Raw genomic sequence first — 25,887 nt, forward strand, 5'->3', positions numbered from 1 at the left:
CTTTAAAGCAATCCCATACCATATTTCTGGATGTGCTATATCGGTTAGAATCAAAAAAATCCTGTGACCATTTTTTCATATGTTCTACATATTCATTATTTACAAGCAATCTTTTGTCGAAAGACCAACTAGAGCGAGGTCTTGCCATGTCAGTTAAATAAAAAGTGAGAGATAGAGGATTATGGTCCGAAATAATTTTAGGTAGTTTACTTATTTGAGCCAAACTTGCCCGGTTATTCGACATTAAAATATAGTCGATACGGACATATTTATTGTGAGGGTGAGAAAAATATGTATAGCCAGGGTCATGACCCTGTTTTAGATCCCATAGATCAACCAGACCTAAACTTTCTTTTAATTGAGAGACAGCATTAAAAACTTTAGGCTTGCGACCAGTATATTTAAGTCGCTCTTGTTTCTGTGGTGCACTAGCTCTGGGTAGAGAAATATTCAAGTCCCCACATAGGATCATTACCTGAGGCCAGGATGCTAATTCTATCTCCAGGTCGTTAAAGATTGCGGGGTCATCTTGATTAGGGGCATAGATGGAACATATTGTAATTCCGCACTTGAGCTCCACAATCACCCACCTGCCTAGTGGATCAGCTAGTTTGCGTGTTGCCTCCCCCAAAAAGGATTTTGCTACTATAGCGACCCCCCTTGTCCTCGTAGTTTGACTAGAACAGACCAGTAAGTTAAACCCTGAGATCTTCAATACATCCCGCTCTGCCCATGGAATGTGGGTCTCCTGTAGACATATTATATCGAATGCATTTGCCCTTATTAGTCCCCACATTCTTTCCCTTTTGCTCCTATCGTTGAGTCCTGCCACATTCCAGGAGCACATTTTTATCTTAGCCATATCAGCGTGTTATTATATTTATCTCCACATCTGTTATACGTAAAGAAGAGTAGAAACGAACCAATCAACTCCTTAACATCATTGACACATTTGTTATACATAAAAGAGAATAGAAGTAAATCAAACAAATCCTTAACATCATTGACATTTGTGTCATCATTTATGTTCCTCATAATGCATCTGGAACTGTAATCACCATTTTTCTGAATTTTCTTCCCCCTCCCTTCCTCTTGACCCCAACCCCTAACCCTCCCCCCCCTTACCGCCCTTAGAGGCAACCTGGGTTTTGGCTCACCCAGTTGTTGATGGCAGTGTGGTCCGAGCGCCTAAGCTTGAACCTAGCCTGTTATTTTACAATCCTAGAAAAAGTCAACCATATAGCAAATGAAAGTAACTTGTCAGTACTATCATATTCTTTATATTCAATTGCCAATTATTCATGACATATTTGATCTATAAGACATTCATATGATTTTACTAGGTAATTTGTATCATATCCAATCCATTCTAATCATCTTCTTTCGTTTATAAGAAAAAAATCAATGCGAGAGGCAGACTGATATTGACGAGAATAGTAATTATATCGCAGAATTTAACCTATGACCCTTTCGCCATGGATCGATTAATTGATGATCTTTTTTATTACGTCTCTTACTCTTTTAGTCCTAGGCTTCAGTGGTTTCTTTGTTTTATTTGACAAATCCTTTCCCAAGTTTTGAACAAAATTAAATCCCCCCCTAAATGATGGGGCCCATTGCCCCTCTAGCTGGATCGTTGATCTTCATAATAGCTGTGGGGTCGTCTACGATAGGTGCATAATAGTTCACAAAATTGAATGTATTGCTGTTTACCCTGGCTGTAACCCATACCCATCTACCATGCGGGTCTCTCTGGACTTGAGTAATTTCCCAGTCTATCCCTTGCCCAAAGTAAATGGCTACCCCCCAATTGCTGCCCCAGCCGAAGCAAAATAAGCCTTAGAAAAGGATTTAGGGATAAAGAGCTTGGGTGTATTTGTCTTAAGAAGAGTTTCCTGAAGGAACAAAATTTGTGGTGAAAATGTAGTTAACCATCTTATTAGCCCACCATATTTATGCTTATTGGATTTACATTAATTGTAATTATACAGACTTTAAGACACATATCTATAGTTATTGCTTACATTTAAGGTGTTGTCAACTATATATTTCTTGGCAGTGTCCTTCCCTCTATGATTCTGCTATTTGTTTCCAACCATGCCACCCTCCCCCTGTGCCTACACTCCCACCCCCCAGAGGAAGGGGAATTGCCCACAGTGCCCCTCTCCTCTCACTTCAAGTTGATACCCCAACTGAGTGCCATGGTGATGCACCCTGCGTGATCAATCCCTCCCGCCCCCACCCAAGAATCATGTTGTTGGGCACCATTTATCTATTTCCTGGTGAAAATTTCTTGCAATAATTCCAGAGCTTTTTCTATGTTAACAAATATATGAAATGTTCCTTTCACTAGGACCCTCAACTTAGACTGCTGTGCTATTGCAGCAGCCTGTGTGCCCTGGGCTTTAAATAAATACAGGAGCTTGACAAACTCCTTTCGCCGTTATGCTGCAGCTGCTGACATGTCGGAAAAAATACGGCAACTGTATCCTTCATCAGTAGAAAATTGCTTCTTTTGGATGGCTTTAGTGAGAATCTGATCTTTAACCGATAGTTTGCAAAGTTCAGTAAAATTGTTCGCTCTAATTTTGAGTTAAGGAATGGCTGAGATGGAACCCTATGGGCTCTTAGAATAGTGAGGTCCCTTGAAAAATCTGGGATTAAACTATGTTTAATTGTATGTTTTGACCCATTGAATAGTTTGGCCCCCTTCACATCTTTCAGGGATTCCAACTAGACACAGATTAGACCGCCAGGAGTGATTTTCCAGCTCCTCAAGTTATTAGTTATTCATTGTGTCTTTAAGGGTCAGATGTATCAAGGCTTTTTGCATTCGCAAACGGGCAGATTAGTTACTGAATTGCAAAATGGGTTTGCGATTCGGTATTAGGAAGAGGCGTGTTTGGGCGTCCCTTCCTAATACCGAATCGCATAGTTATGTATGAATGTTTTGTGACCGCAATTGTGGTCGCAAAACATTTGCATTTTACCACCTACTTAAAGTAGGTGGTAACCCATTCGCAAATGGGAAGGGGTCCCGAAGGGACCCCTTCCCCTTTGAAAATGTGTGTAAAACCATTTTTTAGAGCAAGCAGTGGTCCCATGGACCACTGCCTGCTCTTAAAAAATGAAAAGAAAACTTTTCATATTTCTTTTTGTAAAGCATCTTGTTTTTCTTTTAAGGAAAACAGTCTGCCTTACCAAAAAAGATAGTATTATTTAAAAGCTATCAGGGACATGGTGGTCTGCTGATCTCAGCAGGCCCCCATCCCCAGGATTTTTGCGATTCCGACGGGGTCGCAAATTGCGACCTACCTGGGAATCGCAAAAGGTGTACTATACAACTTCATACATTGCATTTTGCGATTCACTAATATGAAGGTCTTTACCAGTTCCTCAGGTCTGTTTGTTTTTGATTTTTAATTTGCTTATTGGGCTTTTACCACACATACTTAAAAACCAACAGCACGTTTTTCAATTACCTTTGTATTTCCCCTAAATCAACATTCTAAAGGGCTGACAGTAAGGGGCCTGATTCAGAAAAAATAGCATACACTTTGAATAAGTTTACACTGTGGAGAAAGTTTACTACTTTCAGTATTCACAGACTCAGAGTGTAAACTTCCTGCAAACGTGTATTACATGCCTCCACCCTGAGAGTAAAGCAATTGGCTCACTCTTGTGTGGGTGGGTGATATCCCTCCATAAATCCCACCTTAAACCCCTCTTATGCCTCCCTTATCCCATTCCCAGTAGGGGTAACTCTGCACACATAAGTATAGGTTGTAGTATTACAGAACATATTTACTGCAAAGTGCAGTTTGTGAACCAGGCCCTTTATTTCTAAGGCCCTCATTTAGAGTCAGGTGCAGTGGCGTTCCCATGAAGAACACCACCAGATTCAGAGTTTTACCTTGTGGGGCTTAATATTGGGCTAATCAAATGTTTCTTCACACACATTTCCCAGCTGCTGAGTTACAGGAGGCAAAGTGCCAGAAATTGGAAACAGCAAGCCAAATTGGACCCGTTAATCCAAAATCCAGCATTCCATAATCTAGGGCCAGGGCACTCAGAATTTTAATTAGGGTGGATATATTGTTCAGAATTGCTAACACTGACCCTAGTTACTCCACATCAAAGCAGCACCTAGCTCGGAATGGGGGCTAATATCTTGGTTATGTATGCACACAGCCGAAGGGATTTAGGTACAGCTCAACTAAAATCTAATTGTTGCCACACCTCGATGTAAATTAAATCATAAGTGAAAGCACTAAGGAGGAGAGGTAACAATGTAATGTTGGGATCAACAGGCTCTTCTAAACTGCAATACTAATTAGAAAGCCTGGTGGAGGTGTCTATAGTCCTCTATACATACACAAGAGGTTGATCATGGAGGAGGGCTTTTTCTTCTCAAATGTTCCAGATAAAGTCTTTGGCAGACTCAACTTTAACAAAGATACATGTTCTGTCCTTCTAGGGGACCCAAAGCCGGGCCGCCCATCATGATGTAGTTTTGCACCTGTAAATCCAACAATGATTTTTGTATTCTCTGCAGTTTTCTGCAGCTGTGCATTGTTCTAGTAGCAATACTTCAGAACCCTCTGCCCTCTGAAGAAGACCTCTTTCAATAAAGCCACCACTATACCAATCTGTAGTCTGTGCATAGGCTACAGAACTAAACCAGTCTCCACCGTAGAACCTCCTCTTTTCCTCATCAGTAGTATAAAAGCTCTCTTTGTATGTTTCTGTGGTCTATGGCCCCAATTTGTCTAAGGGAGTCCTCGATTATATCCAGTAAATTGCCGTCTGGTTTCAATAACCATCAGCCTGATGTTTCCTGCTTTGGATACATTTTCTAATCTTTTCACCTTATTCTCTAGCTGTAAACTGACTCAACAAGACACTGCTGAAACTAGCTATATTTTCTCTATATCTTCTTGTAATGAATTGTATTTCTCACAAAGATTACCTCTCATAGTATGTAAAAGTCACTTCAATTCAGCCTGAACCCCAGCCCCCCTCTGGTAAAGTCCATTCACTTTTGTGAAGCGTCTTAAAGGATGCCATCAAAAAACTCCCATGTTTCAGGAGGCTGTCACTTCTAAAGTATGGCTTTTCACCATTGGCCCACCTTGAAGAGGTACAAAGGTCTTCTTTTTACTAGCAAGACTATACTTCTTTTTTGGCACACTCTAATGCTTCACACTCAACCCTATCTGCCAGTAGATCACTCAACGCAAAGGAGTCAGACTCCATTTCAGCCATTGGGCCGAGACTCAACCTTGAACTACCACATGCGTACTATTGGTCTTCCTCAGACCATATGCCCTGGCTATACACCCAGTTTCAATGTGCTCACTTTCTCCCGGTCTCCACTGGTGTGCATTTGCCTTCCCTACTCCTCTTCCACCCACCAGCCATTAAGTTGGGCAGTACCCTCCTCTGAAGGTAAATGGTGCTGGGCAACCACAGACCTTGACTGGTCATGTATGGGAGGAAAAAGACTTCTATCTAGCATCGCTTGGCGAGATCACAGACTTCGAGGAGCCTACTGAGCGCTCTCTCCATTCTCTGTTTTCAGTTTTTTAAGTTTGCATCATAGGGTCCATGCTCTTAATAAAACATCAAACTTTCTCCTGTTGTAAGCTCCTGAAAAGAGACACATGGCAGTTTATGTAACCTTTCAATAGTGTCTAGTACATGCAACACTAAACAAGGACGATGAGAAGGGTTACTTTTAGTGTATTTCGTACAGGGAACTACCTGATGCAGGTTCTGTGCTCCTAAATGGGTTTTAATAAAAATATCCTACTTTCATGCTTATTACACTTTGCTATTTTTGCACAGTTAGAACATGACAACCAAAGGTTTTGGAACACAATTAATGTAGCTCGTAGTTTTTGTACCAAAAAGTATAATCTGTCACCGCCGAGGTCCTTTTCATCTATATCCTTATATAGGTCCCTATCTGTAACAGGCGTGGCAGACGAGGATTTCTCTCTATTTTGCTGAAAGAGGGGAACACAGGAAGGCTTGGATGTTCAGAGCCACGAATCACTCGTAGTCAGAGATGCCATAACCAAGTGGATAGAACATCTGACCGGTTATTACAGATCATTAAAAAAAAAAGTTGGGCCAATTTGAATGAAGCTCAGGCAGTAGGGGCTGGAGTCCAAGGTTATATAGTGCGTGCAAGGACAAGGAGTACTTGAAACACTATTGCAGTCATTTTTAGGTTGAGGTACTATCCGGTTCTGCCAAAGGCAGAACCGGAAGTAGAGAGATCTTATTTTACTTAGAGGGGCTTTTTATCCCGCCTCTAATTTTGGCTCTCTCCCATTGGCTGGCTTCCTAAATGGAGGCCAGCCATTGGAGGAGAGAGCCATCACTCCAAATAGGCTCCGTCCTTTTCGGATTTGGAGGTGTGTTCGGTGTTCTTCTTTCCACTTTTTAGCCACGCCCACCGAACACGCCCCCAAATCCGGAAAAAAGGCGGAGTTTGCCGGCCGCCATTTTGTTTTGTTCGCAATGAAGGTGAGCCTCACTGTCCTCTTGTGTTCACTTTGTTGACTCCCACCTCCCTACTCCCTTTTGCTCTCACCCGTCCTCCCAGTCCGTAGCTCCCTGTTCCGGCAGGCTCCCTCTCGGCGCTTCTCGTCCTGCGCGCTCCTCTCCCCTGTAACCTCCCACCTCCCTGCACTCTCACTCCCAGCTCGCCTCCATCCAGTCTCCCTCCTCCCTCTACCCTCCCGTCCCAAGCAGTCTCTCAGAGCGCTTCTGGAAACGAGTGATTACTGCTGCTAAGGAAGTGCTTCTTGCTATAAGTGATATCGAGCTGAAATATGCGGACCTCCAGCCACAAACCACCTTTCCAGCTGTGTTTTCGAGTCTGCTGGTTTTGTGCTTCGTGTTTTCCCAGTGCCTTCTAGGGGTTGTTGTGCTGGCTTTGCCTTTCCTATTCTGCAGCTTGCTGCTTATCTCGGGAGGGCGATGCCAGGGATGATAGGTCGGTTTCTGGTTGGTTTGCCGTTCGCTGTAGCTGGTGCAGCTGGCCCTGTCTGGGAAGGGGATTTCCAGCCCTGTGTATTCCCCGTCCAGGGGCGGTGCTCACGGCTGCAGGTTTTAGAACAGATACGGTGTGGGTGTAACCTGCTCTACCTGCTATTAAAAAAAGTATTTTCTGTGCGCGCGCTCATCCGTACTTCATGCTGCAACCATGTGCCACGGTGCTCAGCGGTGCAATCCTAGAGTGTGGGTGTTCACGGCCCCAGGGTACATGTGGTCTTCGAAAAGTGCCAGTACTCACCCATTGACAGTGTTGAACCCCCGCTGAGATGTGCAGGTTCATAGCAGAGAAAGGCGAGCAGTCAGTGCATGCTCCCTTGAAGCACCGTCATTGTACAGATCTATGTAGAGTAGCTTAGTTTAAACGTTTACACAGTGCTTGTCTGGTATAATCGCATAGGCTCCCACACATTAGCACGTTGTGTTATCCTTGGCAAATGACTTCTACCCTAGCCCCTACTTCTTGGATCTATCAGAAATGCCTGCTATATTGATGGCTGGTGGAAGGTGAAAGCGGGCGACTTAAAATACAGGAGCTCAGGATGTGCGTTATACAAACAAGCATTGCTAATGCATCGGTTTCGTCTGTGTAATGAATAAAGTGCTGTGTTCATCACTCATAGTCTGAGAGAAGGAAAAATCACCCTGTCAGATAACAGAAAAGGGGGGAGGATGTGGGACCACGGCTAGAGCTTCTGGCTCGAGAGCCGAGGATCCCGGTTCGAGTCTCTGCGGTCCTGCACAACATCCTGTGATTCTATGCAATTCACTTCATCTCCAGGTGATACATTAATATAAATATGCTGCAATAGTAAAAGGCAAAACATTATTTCTCGTTTGTTTCTTCTGCCCTCATGCCTCTTGCTGTTCTCTTCCTCATGTGTTGCATTCCCCCCTTCCACCCACTTCTTGTTGCTTCCCCAACCTGCTCACTATCCAATGTTTCCCACATCTGCTCCTCTGTGATAAACCTTTTTCGTTGGAGGGCCTGGTAGCTGCCATGTGTTGCAATAGGTAACACATATCCAAAATATTACGCTAATGCCAACAGAAGTTACAATGCAATTTATTTAGGGTTAAAAAAATATAAAAAAAATACCAATAGCTCTACCTATAATATTGCCGAGACCATTGCATTGTAAATGCTTGTTTTCTTTTCGGGTTCAGCAGAGCCTAAGTAATCAAATGGAGGGTAGTGAGAATTGCTACTCCAGATTCACTTGCCAGGATACACTGAGCAAATGGCATGTCTGTTTTTTTCATGATAGTTTTCAAAATTACTAAGATGGGAGACATGGACCACAAACATTCAAAGAAAGAGGTGATCCACAAATACACAAGCATACATGCACCTAAATCCCAATGTACCCATTCCCCAAAACAAACAGACGAGGCACTGATACACCTTTTCATTTACATATTCACAGGTGTATTCTACTTGCTGTTCTGCCAAACAAGCCTCAAAATGGTTGAGCAGCTGATATGCCCCATCCATGCTGATCTGTACATGCCTTACAAACCATAAGAATTAATACCTTTGTCCTCCTTTCTAGGGCAGGATTATGTAATAACGAGGCAGAAGAGAAAATGACATCTTTTGAGAAGTAAGGCAAAAAAAATACAGAGCCAAAGGCTGCACTGGCAGCAACATGCATACAGTCATATCCACATGCATGAAGTCAGTCTGAAGGGGAAGCCCCCACATTGTGCTACGTTCAGAATGGTCAGGACACCATTTACTCAGCACATGACCTCCCATACTGCACAAACACAACCAACCAGCACACATTCAGGTAGATGTAAAGGACCCCCTATATTGTGGATTTCATTGATTTTTTAAATTTCTATACTTCTCTCCCAAAAGGTACAAATAAATACGCTTTGTACTGTGTCTAGCAATAAGTTTGCCGTGCACTGTCCGTCTGCTTCTACACCAGTGGAAAAACCGTCATCATCCCTATGGAGGGGGGAGCACTTTGTGTGCACCCACAGTCCACTAACCAGCTCATGGAACAAAACATCTGGAACCCCTCCAGTGAGCTTGCAGATGAGTATAACACAGCGGAAGGGGGAAACAAGTATGGGAAGTACGAAAAATTTGAAAATTTGGCAGTGCGGCACAACTGACTGCACAGTTTGGAGACCTTGGTCTCTAGATGATTTAACAGTCAGTCATTTTGTTGATATTTGCCACCAAATGAAAGCAGCCCCAAATCGAGCTTTTCAAAAGAGTTTGTTTTAAAATTAAAATGTTACATCCAGGACTGGGTGAAGTATGAAATAATGGACATCTGTGCACATCAAGAATCCCCTTGCATGTTTCCGTGTGTGAAAGGCTACAGAGTAGTCTCATTTATCACGACTACCATAAAAAGTCTGGTCACCCATCATTTTACTCTCTGGGGTGTGTGGAATTCAGGATCTATGGTTTTGTTACATGTTTACATGCATATTTACAACAAGGGGTGGTGAGGGACAGAGTCTCTGAATTAAACAGAATACTCTCACCCAGTCAAGAGATCAGGGCTAGATCCAACACCGTTTTTTAGCTCACTGCACCATCCCAGTTTCAGAACCTGGCTGTATGCAAATTAGTCTGTTCCTGTCCCAGTGCATGATGGGAACAGGGCAAACCAAACTACAAAAGCCAATTCTTACACTGGGAAGGAAACAAGCTACCGGGGACCGGTTTCTGGCATTTCAGCCTCTTCGGCCCGGCTTGCTTGAATCCTGATGGTGCAATGAGCAAGGGACTCACATCTGAGTATACCCTTCCACGCTTAGGGTGGACAAAAATATTTACAACAAGGGGTGGTGAGGGACAGAGTCTCTGAATTAAACAGAATACTCTCACCCAGTCAAGAGATCAGGGCTAGATCCAACACCGTTTTTTAGCTCACTGCACCATCCCAGTTTCAGAACCTGGCTGTATGCAAATTAGTCTGTTCCTGTCCCAGTGCATGATGGGAACAGGGCAAACCAAACTACAAAAGCCAATTCTTACACTGGGAAGGAAACAAGCTACCGGGGACCGGTTTCTGGCATTTCAGCCTCTTCGGCCCGGCTTGCTTGAATCCTGATGGTGCAATGAGCAAGGGACTCACATCTGAGTATACCCTTCCACGCTTAGGGTGGACAAAAATATTTACAACAAGGGGTGGTGAGGGACAGAGTCTCTGAATTAAACAGAATACTCTCACCCAGTCAAGAGATCAGGGCTAGATCCAACACCGTTTTTTAGCTCACTGCACCATCCCAGTTTCAGAACCTGGCTGTATGCAAATTAGTCTGTTCCTGTCCCAGTGCATGATGGGAACAGGGCAAACCAAACTACAAAAGCCAATTCTTACACTGGGAAGGAAACAAGCTACCGGGGACCGGTTTCTGGCATTTCAGCCTCTTCGGCCCGGCTTGCTTGAATCCTGATGGTGCAATGAGCAAGGGACTCACATCTGAGTATACCCTTCCACGCTTAGGGTGGACAAAAATATTTACAACAAGGGGTGGTGAGGGACAGAGTCTCTGAATTAAACAGAATACTCTCACCCAGTCAAGAGATCAGGGCTAGATCCAACACCGTTTTTTAGCTCACTGCACCATCCCAGTTTCAGAACCTGGCTGTATGCAAATTAGTCTGTTCCTGTCCCAGTGCATGATGGGAACAGGGCAAACCAAACTACAAAAGCCAATTCTTACACTGGGAAGGAAACAAGCTACCGGGGACCGGTTTCTGGCATTTCAGCCTCTTCGGCCCGGCTTGCTTGAATCCTGATGGTGCAATGAGCAAGGGACTCACATCTGAGTATACCCTTCCACGCTTAGGGTGGACAAAAATATTTACAACAAGGGGTGGTGAGGGACAGAGTCTCTGAATTAAACAGAATACTCTCACCCAGTCAAGAGATCAGGGCTAGATCCAACACCGTTTTTTAGCTCACTGCACCATCCCAGTTTCAGAACCTGGCTGTATGCAAATTAGTCTGTTCCTGTTCCAGTGCATGATGGGAACAGGGCAAACCAAACTACAAAAGCCAATTCTTACACTGGGAAGGAAACAAGCTACCGGGGACCGGTTTCTGGCATTTCAGCCTCTTCGGCCCGGCTTGCTTGAATCCTGATGGTGCAATGAGCAAGGGACTCACATCTGAGTATACCCTTCCACGCTTAGGGTGGACAAAAATATTTACAACAAGGGGTGGTGAGGGACAGAGTCTCTGAATTAAACAGAATACTCTCACCCAGTCAAGAGATCAGGGCTAGATCCAACACCGTTTTTTAGCTCACTGCACCATCCCAGTTTCAGAACCTGGCTGTATGCAAATTAGTCTGTTCCTGTCCCAGTGCATGATGGGAACAGGGCAAACCAAACTACAAAAGCCAATTCTTACACTGGGAAGGAAACAAGCTACCGGGGACCGGTTTCTGGCATTTCAGCCTCTTCGGCCCGGCTTGCTTGAATCCTGATGGTGCAATGAGCTTGTCTCCTTTCTGGTAAAGAATTGGCTTGGTAGTTTAGTCTGCCCTGTTCCCATGATGCACTGGGCCAGGGACAGACTGATTTGCATATAGCCAGGTTCTGAGCTGGGATGGGGCAGTGAGATAAATAACGGTGATGGATCAAGCCCTGATCTTTGGACTGGGTAAGAGTGGTCTGCTCAATTCAGACACTCTGTTCATCACCACCCCCTTTTGTAAATCGATTTTGGCCACTATAGGTGTGGCAGGGTATACTCAGACATGAGTCCCTTTCTCACTGCTCCATCAGGATTCAAGCAAGCCGGGCCGAAGAGGCTGAAATGCCAGAAACCGGTCCCCGGTAGCTTGTCTCCTTTCTGGTAAAGAATTGGCTTGGTAGTTTAGTCTGCCCTGTTCCCATGATGCACTGGGCCAGGGACAGACTGATTTGCATATAGCCAGGTTCTGAGCTGGGATGGGGCAGTGAGATAAATAACGGTGATGGATCAAGCCCTGATCTTTGGACTGGGTAAGAGTGGTCTGCTCAATTCAGACACTCTGTTCATCACCACCCCCTTTTGTAAATCGATTTTGGCCACTATAGGTGTGGCAGGGTATACTCAGACATGAGTCCCTTTCTCACTGCTCCATCAGGATTCAAGCAAGCCGGGCCGAAGAGGCTGAAATGCCAGAAACCGGTCCCCGGTAGCTTGTCTCCTTTCTGGTAAAGAATTGGCTTGGTAGTTTAGTCTGCCCTGTTCCCATGATGCACTGGGCCAGGGACAGACTGATTTGCATATAGCCAGGTTCTGAGCTGGGATGGGGCAGTGAGATAAATAACGGTGATGGATCAAGCCCTGATCTTTGGACTGGGTAAGAGTGGTCTGCTCAATTCAGACACTCTGTTCATCATCACCCCCTTTTGTAAATCGATTTTGGCCACTATAGGTGTGGCAGGGTATACTCAGACATGAGTCCCTTTCTCACTGCTCCATCAGGATTCAAGCAAGCCGGGCCGAAGAGGCTGAAATGCCAGAAACCGGTCCCCGGTAGCTTGTCTCCTTTCTGGTAAAGAATTGGCTTGGTAGTTTAGTCTGCCCTGTTCCCATGATGCACTGGGCCAGGGACAGACTGATTTGCATATAGCCAGGTTCTGAGCTGGGATGGGGCAGTGAGATAAATAACGGTGATGGATCAAGCCCTGATCTTTGGACTGGGTAAGAGTGGTCTGCTCAATTCAGACACTCTGTTCATCACCACCCCCTTTTGTAAATCGATTTTGGCCACTATAGGTGTGGCAGGGTATACTCAGACATGAGTCCCTTTCTCACTGCTCCATCAGGATTCAAGCAAGCCGGGCCGAAGAGGCTGAAATGCCAGAAACCGGTCCCCGGTAGCTTGTCTCCTTTCTGGTAAAGAATTGGCTTGGTAGTTTAGTCTGCCCTGTTCCCATGATGCACTGGGCCAGGGACAGACTGATTTGCATATAGCCAGGTTCTGAGCTGGGATGGGGCAGTGAGATAAATAACGGTGATGGATCAAGCCCTGATCTTTGGACTGGGTAAGAGTGGTCTGCTCAATTCAGACACTCTGTTCATCACCACCCCCTTTTGTAAATCGATTTTGGCCACTATAGGTGTGGCAGGGTATACTCAGACATGAGTCCCTTTCTCACTGCTCCATCAGGATTCAAGCAAGCCGGGCCGAAGAGGCTGAAATGCCAGAAACCGGTCCCCGGTAGCTTGTCTACTTTCTGGTAAAGAATTGGCTTGGTAGTTTAGTCTGCCCTGTTCCCATGATGCACTGGGCCAGGGACAGACTGATTTGCATATAGCCAGGTTCTGAGCTGGGATGGGGCAGTGAGATAAATAACGGTGATGGATCAAGCCCTGATCTTTGGACTGGGTAAGAGTGGTCTGCTCAATTCAGACACTCTGTTCATCACCACCCCCTTTTGTAAATCGACATGTTTACATGCGGCTGGGGTTAACGTCTACTTACAAGGAGAAGAGAGCTGCCATGGAGCTACTTTGTTGTGAAATCGTTTGCCAATGCTGCATACACTTTAGAACTCATCAGGCCACCAACAAATAGAACAAACTACACATTTCTGACATCTCCGCTTTCTGACATTGGACAAAGCTGCTACACATTCAAAGTTTCCTCTTATGACTATCAGGGGGAAGGATGTCTGCAACCCAGCAGTAAAAGCCTCAAGGTATTGAAGATTTGAACATGCATTGTGATACTAGCTTTTTCCAAGTTCATATGATTGATTTTAGTCTGGAAGGGGACAAGTCCAAAACAAGTTTGTTGGTGAGGCTGTGTTCTAAAAATTGCTCACCGGAACGTTGCTGGGTTTAGCATCAGTTGGGATACAGACCCATGAAAAGGTAAGTATAACTGATATTCTCACTCTAAAGGAACATAGGGGGTTACCTTCCTACGGACATGATCCTCTGTGAGGCAGGCTATGAAGACGTCTTAATTTAATTAATGAAAAATACATTCAAAGCACTCAAAATGGGCATGTCCTGATCAGTATTCGGGTCAACCAAGCGGAGGGAGCACCACCAATAAATTTCCTAGTGTGCGTTAATTTTGGAAATATACATAGGGTTTCTAGGTTTCATAGGCTTGGGGTTTGTATTGATTTTCAACAGATGGAAATTCATAACCACCAGTTCTGCTCCTCCTGAAATAGCTTGCTAGAGCAGCCTTTAGTTATCCCCTTTGTGGACCCCATAATCATTGAAAACCTATACTGGTCTTCCCTCATCGTGTTCAAAGGATGCAGTGGATACATATATGTGGGTTCATTTTCCCAAGTATCTGTTCCTGCTGGAGGGGGAGGCTAAAAAGAAATTCCATTAGTTGGGAAAGTGTTGAACAATTCCTGAAAATTAAAACATTCTTCAAAGCCTACTGCTTTCCAATTAAATAAGAGGGTCTGCCACTTGTTAAAGAACCGAAATTGTTTCCAAAGAGAAGAAGCCTAAAAACAATATTTCACTGAATGTCCTTCTGAAACTGATCACCTGTACTACATCTCATTCTGCATGTAAGCTACCTGCTGTCATATTGAAATTCTTCACTGCTGACACTTAAGAATGTACGGAGAACCACTTTTTTGTTATAAATGAGGAAACGAACATGTAATCCCTATGTTATTTTAATTTAATTAACAAAGACAACAAGCCCATGTTTATGGTATGGTTGCCTAAAGACCATGATTGGTGTGCACCATAACTAGTTGCTGCACTATAATTTACTAATATTTGGACAGAATACAATATTGCCCTGCAGTTGAATGTATAGCTGGTATTGCTACCCTCAGGACATTCTTGATTTATACATGGTTAGCATTGCTGGAAAACACAAATGAGTATTGAGCTATCGTGTTAAAAACATAATCCCATCCTCATATTTCCTCTTATATCTTTAGAGTGCAAACAAGTAATGACGTGTGCAGTGTACACACAGGCAGCACTGAATGTAAAGAAATAATACATGACCTGTCTGGGTGCATAAAAGCAAGGGAGCTAGTGATGCAAGACCAATGCAACATTTGCCTCTGTCTAAACTATTAATCTATCTGCTCAGCATCCAAATCTAGGGACTCTGAGGCTTGAATGCTATCCATTCAGAGCTTACCCACACCACATTCCTTCTATTCTGCATCCTTTATGATGAGGGGCCAGGGAAGTAGCCTTCTTCTATGGAGCAAAAGTCTGAACACTCACATCTGTTTTCATCTGGTGTACACTGGTCATTTTTATCCAGCACACACAGTACATGAGAGCGACTATTTGTCTTTGCCTTACCATAAACCATCTTTGGCGAGATATAAATCTCAGAACTGTGAATGCATGACACTCACTCACTGAATACAGATAACATGGAACATTACCTGGGCTCACTGTCAGTCCAGTCACAACTAAATGGTGCCCAAGGAATGTCTGCGCTGGTCCTGATTTTCCGTGCACCTCCCACATTATTACCATCTTATCGCGGGATGCGCTGAAGAGTCTGTTGGAGCCAAAGACTGAGGCCACCTGCAGAACATAGGAACACAAGCATCAGAATGCTGATCTGCAACAACTGATCAACATCTCACCACTCAGAGGGTGGTGGGGCTGCTGGGCAGGTAGAAGAGGCACAACAAACAATAATTATTCTATTTGTTGAGAAGCAAGGTTCAGTGAAGAAGCTTCACCCGATGCTGAATGCCTGAACTCCAGAGTCAGATGGATAAACATTACTTGGTGCCAGTGAGGGTGTAATAGTATACAGATCATCCCCTGGTGTGCTCTCAGCACCGTGACTTCAAATCATACTCCTGTGGTATGTGGAAGCCTTAGTTGTCTACTCTAATGTGCATATTCTAGAGCTTGTGCCATGGTAAGGGTTTGCAATGACTGTCTTTTGTGGAGTGCTGTGGAGCCCTTATGTAAATGATAAAGGTTACATGTGTGCCACAAGACATAATGTGGTTTCTACAGCTCACTATCCTCCAAAATCTTGTTACTAAATGTGATTTAGAGTGATCAATGTTTTTCAATGTAATTTTTCAGTGACCTGGGAGAAGGGAGTGACGTGGTATCCATTATTAATGGCCTGAAAGAGCAAATGTTAAGAGATATGCAAGCATCCTGTTATTTATTCATACAAAATTTGTAACAACTGATCAGAGATCTATATAAAAAAGACATTGTCTTTGACCATGTGAAGCGCTCTGCTTGCTTTTAGCTAGATGTGCCATAGAAATACCATATGCATACACACATGCATACTTAGAAAGTAGTCCAAACCAATTTACTTACCTGTGTAATAAAACACCTGGTAACAATTCACAAATACATGTAGAATGTTTGAAAATGAAATACAATATGTGTTCTTCAGCATCTGAATGAATGCAATAATTCTAAGGTGACTTAACAAAACAAGCATTGACAAAGTCAATGCACCCAGATGGCACTGTGTGAAGAGCTCTGTTTAGTGCATTTAACAGGAGAGGATTGGGCAAGTGCAGCTTGAGGGCTGTACACTTCTGCTGTGAAGACTTTGCCAAGACTGGAGAAGACAACTCTACCACTGGCAAATCTCCACTGGCAGTGTGTGAAGTAAGGTTCTACTTTCCGCATAACCAAACCCAGAAAGTCAATGGCACATAGTAACTATCAGCAAAATGATGTGGTCCCGTAACGATCACATGAGGACTCACAGCAGACAGCTATAGCTGTCTGCTGCCAGATAGTGATAAAGTACAACATAATTACATTAGGAGAATATACTGTGTGCCAATTTGGTGGAACTTTACAAAGATCCTGGCTATAGCTTGTCATTCAATATCACCATTTATTGTCAGATTGGGTAATAAAAATCCATCAACAAAACACAATTGGCATTTATATAAAACATCAAACATAAAAAACCATCAAAATGTTACAAAAGGTATTAAAATCATTATATACTGAGCTTACAATTGGTGGCCAAACAAAGAGTTGGCGTTACTGAAAGTTTTCAATCTTATGAGCCATGCTGCATATAAAAACTCAGAAACAGCAAACTCCACGAGCACAGTGGTGTCAAATTTACAGAATCTCAATGCATTAACCTGATTGGATACCCTTGATAACTAAAACAGAGGCACAATCCATCTAGCTCCAGGTTTTAAGTAAGCAGTACAGAAGAGCTACAAGCGTTCCTGAGATACAACGGAGCAACATCATGCTGGGCACATATTAGACTTAATAGCAGAAGCCGACCAAGATGATGTAAAAGTGCTATTTGGTAGAACGGACATATCTCAACTTCACGTAGAGTGATCACAAGAACGATGGGAAATGTGATCTAAGAATTCCTCAAACCGAAATACACATTTATGGGACAAAAAAGTTGTGGTCCAACCAAGGGAGTCTAAGGATTATCTTTGTTCCATCAAATTGCCCAATACCTTCCCTTAATAGTACTGACCAGAGTTGGCATGACGAATGGTTGTACCAGCAGTCACTTAGGCCTAGAACAAGCTGAAAAAACTTCGCACATTTCAACCAAGGAATCCTGCAAGCATTAAACAACTAATGGCAAAGCGTGTTTCTATACGCTTCCACTCGTGGGTACTTCAGATATAAAGCAAGTAGAGGACGGGCCTTAATTTTGCCAGGTTTGCAAAGGACTTCAGGGCGAGGTCAAGATTTAGTGACAGTAGTGGAGTGTCCTACCATAAATTCAGAAATGACCTGATAAAGTTGTTCTTGTCTATCCCATTGTTTGCTACATAGCAATATCCCCAGGGTTCTGTGTTTATAACTTAGGCTTTGTAGATTGCAATAGCTCGGGAAATCGGATAAAAGGATGCCCTATCGATGAGGACCCGTGCTTATTCAAAAGAGATCTGTTAATAATTTAGGATGCCCATGAACTAGAATCAGATAACCCAAGTCCTAGGTAATCAGATTATTTTACCCTTCCAAGGACATTCTTGCCCAGTCTAATGTTCCCTATATAGTTTTTCCATCTATAGAAGACCATGAATTTAGTTTTCAGCGCATTCATTTCTATCCCATGATTTGGACAGGGTTTCCTGGCCTTTAGGAGAATTTGAGATAAGAAAGGCATCATTTGCAAAAATTAACGCTTGTATCCATCAAATTACTAAAGTTGGTGCATCATTTTCACAATTAGCCAGGAAACCAATGTAGCCATCAATTAAAAGTAGGAAAAATGTGGAAGCCAAAACACAGCCCTGGCGAACTCCTTTATTTACATCGATTTTGCCCAAACGTTCGCCATATGGAACCCATCAAACCTGTACATAATTGTCCTCATGTAAGTGAGTTACAATCTTAAAAACGTCGCATGGGACTCACTTATTAGCTAGCACCGCCCATAATCTTGTACTAGCGACCAAGTCAAAGGCAGTACAGGGGTCGACTAAGGCGACATAAAGATTATTCCCCCCACTGATGTCCACTGCTCTCTATTTGGTCATGAGAAAGTTAAAAACCTGGTCCATGGTTATATTTCTTGCTCTAAAACCTGATTGATAATGGCTTAGCACGTTATTATCTGTAATCTAGTCAGTTAGCTAAGCAGGAACTTGTTTACAAAAAATCCAAAAGACTAAGGGCCAGATGTACGACGAGTGTAAATTGCGACTTGCAATTTGCGCTTGAATGCAAGTCGCAAATTGCGAGTTGCAACTTACAATCCTTACATCCTTGACTCCTCCCTCACGATGGCCATGCAAGTTAACGCCGTTACCTCCTCCTGCTTTAACACTCTTCGCGTGCTCCGTAAGATCTTCCGCTGGATCCCCACTGGAACCAGAGAAATGGTCACCCAGTCCCTCGTCACCAGCCGCCTGGACTACGGGAAAATTGAAACTAGAGCCCTGAAAGGGATGACCTTAACCCTAAAAATCAGTTCGAAGAACGGGGAGGATGGGTGAGGTGGTAAGGAATCTATCACTAACTAATGTTTCTTACAGATATATCGTTACCAAAGGTAAGTAACTTGTTCATTTGAAAGAAACACGTTAGTGATAGATTCCTTACCTTAGAATAGATACCCCAGCAATACCAACCCCGGTGGTGGGTCAGCGAACCAAGATCACACCAGAAAGTCACGTAGGACAGAACGGCCAAAGAAGCCGTCTCTCCGGACTGGAGTGTCAAGGGAATAATGCTTAGTAAAAGTGTGCAGCAAGGCCCACGTGGCTGCCTGACAGATGTCCTGCAGGGGGACACCCCGTCCCAATGCAGTAGTAGCTGCTGTCGCCCTGGTAGAATGGGCACGCAACCCCACCGGAGGTTCCTATTTAGCAAGAGAATAACAGGGTTTTATACAGAGGACGACCCAGCTGAAGATAGTCATTTTGTGTACAGCTCAGCCTTTTTTGGTGCCTACGTAGCCAACAAAGAGCTGGTCATCCACCCGGAACGGTTGTGCACGATTCAGGTAAAATGAGAGTGCACGTTTTGGGCCCAGACGGTGGAGCCTCTCTTCCTCTCTGGAAGGGTGCGGAGGTGGAAAGAAAGTGGGCAAGGTGATAGTTGCCTGATGTGGAAGGCAGTGACAACCTTTGGCAAGAAGGAAGGAAGAGTGAGAAGCACAACCTTGTCCGGATGAAACGACAGAAAAGGAAGCTTACAGGAAAGAGCCTGGAGCTCACTCACGCGCCTAGCGGTGTTGATGGCAACCAGGAGAGCAGTCTTCAAAGTCAATAAACGAAGAGGACAGTTGTGAAGTGACTCAAAAGGAGCGCACATCAAATAAGTAAGAACCAGATTAAAGTCCCACTGCAGCATTACAAACGGAATAGGAGGGAAAAGGTGTGAAATGCCTTTGAGGAATCTACTTACAACAGGGGACTTGAAAAGAGAAGGCTGATCAGGGAGCCTGAGAAAGGCCGAAACTGCAGAAAGGTAGCCCTTAATAGTTCCCAGAGAAAGAAGGAACAAAAGGACTTCTGAAAGAGGGGCAGAAAGGGGATACAAAGCCTCTGCTGTGCACCATGCCACAATTTGTATCCACCTGCAGGCGTATACTGATTTAGAGGATGGAGGGATACCTGGCTGCCAGAATGATATCACAGACTTCACGAGGCAAGTCAAATGGAATCAACTGTTGCCGCTCAATCTCCACCCATGTAGGTGGAGGCTGGATAGGTTTAGATGGAGTACCGTCCCCTGCTGCTGCGACAGATGATCCTTCCGAAGAGGCAGTTGGATCGGGGGAAGTTGCTCAGGATACCAAACTCTTCGAGCCCAGTCCGCGACCACAAGAATGACTTGGGCCCGGTCGTTCCTGATCTTCTTCAGCACTCTGGGTAGAAGTGGTATAGGTGGAAAAGTGCACAATAGACTGCAGCTCCACTCGTGACGAAAAGTGTCGCCGAGCGAGTGCCGCCTTGGAAATTCCAACACACAGAAGAGATGGCATTGCACATTCTCTTGGGTAGATCTAACCAAAGCTCTCCCCACTGTTGAAAGAGGCCTTGCGCTACCTCTGAGTGAAGACGCCATTCGAGATCCATCATGCCCCTGCGGCTGAGTTCGTCCACCCTGGCGTTCAAAGAACCTGCCAAGTGTTGAACCGTCAAGCAAATGCCTTGACGTCCCGGCCATGTCCAGAGATGCAGAGCCTCCTGACATAAGGTCCATGACCCCCCCGCTTGTTGCTTGTTTCAGTACCACATGACGGCAGTGTTGTCTGTGAACACCTGCACTACTCTTCCCTGACAGAGGGAAGGAATGCCTTCAGTGCAAGTAGGATCGCCCGGAGCTCCAGAAGATTGATATGGAGCCTAGACTCCGCCAGAGACCAGAGGCCTCTGATCTCCGCCTCTCCCATATGGCCGCCCCATCCCAAGAGGGACGCATCCGTCACATCTGTGTGCTCCGGTTGGGGAAGGGAGAGGCCACTGACCCAATGTTGGTCCATGAGCCACCACTGCAACTGCTGTGCCCTCCAAGATCTGGACGTGCTCGGACAGGTCCCCTTGATGGTGTGCCCATTGGAACTTCAGGTCCCACTGCAGAGCCTGCATATGCCATCTGGCATGATTGGTCAGCAGGAAGCAGGAGGCCCAGCAGCCTCAAGGTCATCCTGACCGAAATCCAGGACCAGTGCTGTAAAATCAGGATCATAGCCTGAATGTCCCGGACTCGCTGCTTGGGAGGATAAACCCGAAACTGCGCTGTGTCCAGAACCGCTCTGATAAAGAGGAGCTTCTGAGAGAGAATTAGGTGCGACTTCGGCATGTTGATGGAGAATCCCAGCACATGCAGGAGGTTGGCCGTAGTCTGGAGATGGGAGACAACTGCCTGGGGCGAGCCTGCCTTTAACAGCAGTCGGCGAGATAGGGGAACACTGAAACCCCTGATCTGCACAGATGAGCTGCAACCACCCCAGGGGCGCTGGTAAGGCCAAAAGGAAGCACGGTGAACTGAAAGTGCTCGTGGCCTACGGTGAACCGCAGGTAACGCCGGTGGGCGGGCAGGATGGGGAAATGAAAATAAGAGTCCTGCAAGTCCAACGCTACCAGCCAGTCTTGCGGGTTCAAGGCAGACAAGACATGAGCCAGTGTGAGCATCTTTAACTTCCCCATCCGGAGGAAGCGATCCAAAGGTGTAAGATAGGACGCAGGCCATTGTCCTTCTTTGGGACCAGAAAGTAGTGGGAGTAACAACCACGACCTACTTTTGGCATCAGAACGCGATCGATGGCCCCCTTGGCCAAGAGAGCTGCAACTTCTTGCTGGAGCAGTGCCAAGTGATCCCCCGATATGCGAGGGAACTGAGGTGGCATGGCTGGTTGGGTAGTCTCGAAGGGGAGGGAGTAGCCCCTTTGAACTATCTGTAACATCCACCTGTCTGAAGTGATGGTGCGCCAGTGGGGGAGGTGATGGCGAATCCTGCCACACACTGGCGTTTGGTGGGCCTGAAACATCGGACTAGGAAGGTTTGGAGGCAGTGGCGGCAGGGGAGGTGGTGGACTGACCCGCCTGCTGGCCCCTGACCCACCTCTGCGGGTCCCAGGTCCACGGCTGAGCTGAGACTGTTGCTGCGCAGGCCTGTGGCTCTGAAACAAAAGTGTTTGGGCACCCCTTCCTTGGCCACGAAATTAGCGAAAATCAGAAGTGGAAGGAGTGCTCGTGGCCGAAAGACCCAAGGACTTGGCTGTAGCCCGCGAGTCATTAAAATGCTGCAACGAACTATCTGACTTGTCACCAAAAAGGCGAGTGCCATCAAAGGGGATGTCAATCAAAGTGTCTGGACATCCCTGGAAAAGCCAGTTGTCCTCAGCCAGGTGTGGCGACGCAGCACCACTGTAGTGGAAATCGCCCTGCCCAACGAGAAGGCGGTGTCAAGGCCACAACGAATTGTGAACTTGGCTGCGTCTCTCCCCTCAGCAATAGCTTGGAGAGCACCGCCCGGGCATCCTCCAGACACTGAAGCTGCACCTGTGCAACCGTGTCCCACACAGAATGGGAATAACGACCCAAGAGGCATGCGGTGTTCACAGACCGCAGCCCTTAACTGGCGGAAGTAAAACATTTCTTCCCACACTGTTCCAGTTTCTTGGATTCCCTGTCCGGAGGTGCAGAAGGGAATGCGCTTGGGGACGGAGAGGCTTGGACAGCCAAACTCTCAGAGGTAGGGTGTTGGGAGAGGAAAATGGGGTCGCCCGGGGCTGGGCAATGGCGTCGGGCCACGTTCTTATCCACAGGAGCCCCTGTGTTGGGCCTGGACCAGATGCTCAAAAGAACGTCAGAGAGTCTGTCATTAAAGGGCAGCAGCGGATCCACAGAATAAGACGCCGGCCGAAGCACTTCTGTCAGGAGGTTAGTACTGATGGCCACCGTAGGGAGCTCGAGGTGGAGAGCCTTGGCTGCTCTATGCAACACCACAGACTATGTACCACCTTCCTCTTTAGTCACGGTAGAAGGAGACTGTGTGCCAGGTTCTGGAGTAAAATCCAAGTCACCTGCATCCTGTAAATCCTCTTCCCAGTACGTTTCTAACTCGCACTGGGCTGCGAGAGGGTCCTCAGATCAATCCCAGTCCTCCCCGTCCTCCCCAACCTGCCGGACAGGCGGAAAAGAGGGAGGCAAATGGAGAAAGGGATAGAAATTCCCTAACGGCGTAGGAATGGGCGTCAATCGACACCGGTCCGTCACCATCTCCACATCGGGATGGAAGCCGGGTACGGTGTCAGCGCCATCGATGGAGGCTTTACGAGGCCAACCGACATCTGCTGAGATCCATGCATGGGTCCATGGCGGTCTCTCAGCATCGAGACAGGAGTCGTCGACGACGTCGGGTCGGAGCCGATGGCGCAGAAGAGCGAGGACCCCCAGTCGGGCCTGCCGTTCTCGAAGGAGTGGCGAAGGGGCCCGAAGGCCCAAAGACTCATGCCATGGCAGACAGGAATTCCTGCAACTGGGCCGGAGTCGCCAATGGACCAGGAAAGGGCGGGTAGGTCATCAGCAACTGCTTAGGCTCTGCCGGAGCCGCGGGGTGGCACCACCCGCACCCTCAGCAGTGTCGCACAACAGGCTAGGGGAAGGCAAAGAGCGAAAACGCTTCTTCGCCTTCTTGCGCTTCGCCTTACCTGACTCCGAGTGCGAAGACTTCGTCGATCGATGCTGGTGTCGGCTCCATGACTGGTTCCTCGACCTCCCCCGGGACCGGGACCTTGAACGGCACAGAGCCAACTCCCAGGCCTCCAGCAACTTTTGGGACCGCTCCCGCAAAGTTTTTGGAACCATGGCCCGGCATTCGGGGCACAACTCGGAGCCATGGTCGCGCCCCAGGCAGTAGAGACATTTACGATGCAGGTCCGTCACCGACATCGTGCAGGGACATACCACACAAGACTTAAAACCGGTCATCGCTATACACCAGGAGTCGAAGACTCGAAAAACAAAAAGTCCCAAAAATAACTCAGTCAAAAAGTGACGGGGGTACCGTTCTCTCGGGATCTGCGCTTGTTGGCGCGGAAAAAAGAAAGAACTGACGTCAGCGCACATGGGCGCGTCTAAGTAGCTCCAGCGATGTCATCTCGCGACTACGACGCCAACGACGTACGTGGAGCTGCATGACGACACCTACCGACGCACAGGGGTACTGATAACAAAAACTTTCCGGATATAGTCTGACGCCTGGGGGTAATTCTAAAGTAAGGGATCTATCACGAACGTGTTTCTTTCAGATTAACCCCTATCAGACACATTTTTGGCACAGGTGAAACAGAATATAGACCAATACGGCCCGATGCATTTTGCTTCACCAGAGAAAATGGCTATCACACTTCCTGTGGTAGCAGAAACAAGTTTTGTGTTAAAAAAAACACTGCATGTAGATACAGTGCTCATCCCAGTTGCTATCAAAACTAAAATTCTGATCAGAATTCCTAATAATAAAATATTACCAAAATTGCTGTAATCATTTGCGAGAGGTCCTCCAACATTCTGTTTAGTTCTGTTCAATTATTCCAAGGTGTTGTCAATAATATACAATGCTGCTGTTGATATAAGGTTGCTGTCAAAGGTTAGGATGCAGCTAATGTATATCAGAAACCTGCCGAAATATTCCAGTATGCTGCAACTAGTGGCTAAGTACTGTTGAATATATCAGTTGTCGAGCGACGCTGCACATGTACCAGAGGTAATGCTTGTACAGGACAAGACTTCTAATAAACAAGTTACTTACATTTGGTAACACTCTTTCTGGTGCCTACTCTGTCTAAGCACAAACTTCTCACCTTAAAATATTTCCCAGGCGCCAGATTCGATCTGGGGATGTTTTTCATAACAGTGCTCAAGTGCACTTCTATGTGGTGTTGTGCGCCTTTGCACTGACATCTTACCTCCCTGGAAGTGAGGGAGTGCAGCCGCGCATAAGCAACACCCATGTGTGCGGACTCTTTTTTTTTTTTTTTTAAATTTATTTTCAGGGTCTATACTGCCCTTTTCGCCACTGCCTCTTCCAGACACTCTCTGACCCCACTGTGTCTATATTGCCCCTAGTACCCTCTCAAGAGACTCTCTGGCCCCATCCAGTGTATATACTGCCCCTAGCTCCTCCCTGACCCCCTACTGCCCTCCCAGAGACTCTCTGATCCTCTACTGCCCTCTCAGAGACTCTCTGATCCCCCTCCCAGAGACTCTCTGACCCTCTACTGCCCTCACAGAGACTCACTGACCCTGCTCAGTGTATTTACTGCCCCTTCCCCCTACTGCCTGGACTGCACTGTCTTCCCAGAGACCCTTCCCTCCTTGTACTGATCGGTGACGCCCTCCCACCCTGCTCAGGGCCCCCTCGGGGGCCTGGCTGTTTTCCACCCCCGGCTCTGCTGCTGGATTGCTGCTGGAGTCGGTTCTGCCTCTCTGGCCTGGAGGCCCCTGGGCGCTCCCACTCCCCGGGTCCGGGGCGCCCTCAGCCTTCGCTGGGGCCCGTCAGGCGGGGCACCGGCATCTCTGGGCGCTCTGAGTGCAGGCTCTGGGCTTCACATACCCAGGCTCCCCCTCCGACTCACTTCTTTTCTTTCCAGGCCTCCAGGTGCAGATCCGGATTTCCCGCTTTCGACTTTGTCGGTTTTCTGATGACTCCAAAACTTTCCCATAGTGTGCTAGGGAATGATCCCTATTCCTTACAGGACAGTGATAGAACTTTGTGCACCTCCTCATCACATAAGTGAGAGGGGTAAAGAGGAGGGCGATAGAATCTATAAACAATCAATTCCCCATTTTCATTTTGGAGGAAATAAAAACAGCAGACCCAATCACCACCAAATTCTTTCATATCTACCACTTTATTGAGGACAGTGAGCTTTTGTTCATCAGATTACTGAACTCAA

General features: G+C 46.1%; 1 protein-coding gene across 1 annotated transcript in view; it reads right to left on the reverse strand.

The window, feature by feature from the left end:
* The window catches only part of WDR31 (WD repeat domain 31), a 207,905-nt gene that overhangs the window by 146,348 nt on the left and 35,670 nt on the right, over positions 1-25,887 (reverse strand). The window contains exon 4 of the mRNA XM_086921207.1: positions 15,431-15,575. Within this exon, the coding sequence (XP_086777333.1) occupies positions 15,431-15,575 (145 nt within the window). The remainder of the gene's footprint in view (positions 1-15,430; positions 15,576-25,887) is intronic.

This window comes from Lissotriton vulgaris, chromosome 5 (assembly GCF_964263255.1).
Source record: "Lissotriton vulgaris chromosome 5, aLisVul1.2, whole genome shotgun sequence".
Lineage (NCBI taxonomy): Eukaryota > Metazoa > Chordata > Amphibia > Caudata > Salamandridae > Lissotriton > Lissotriton vulgaris.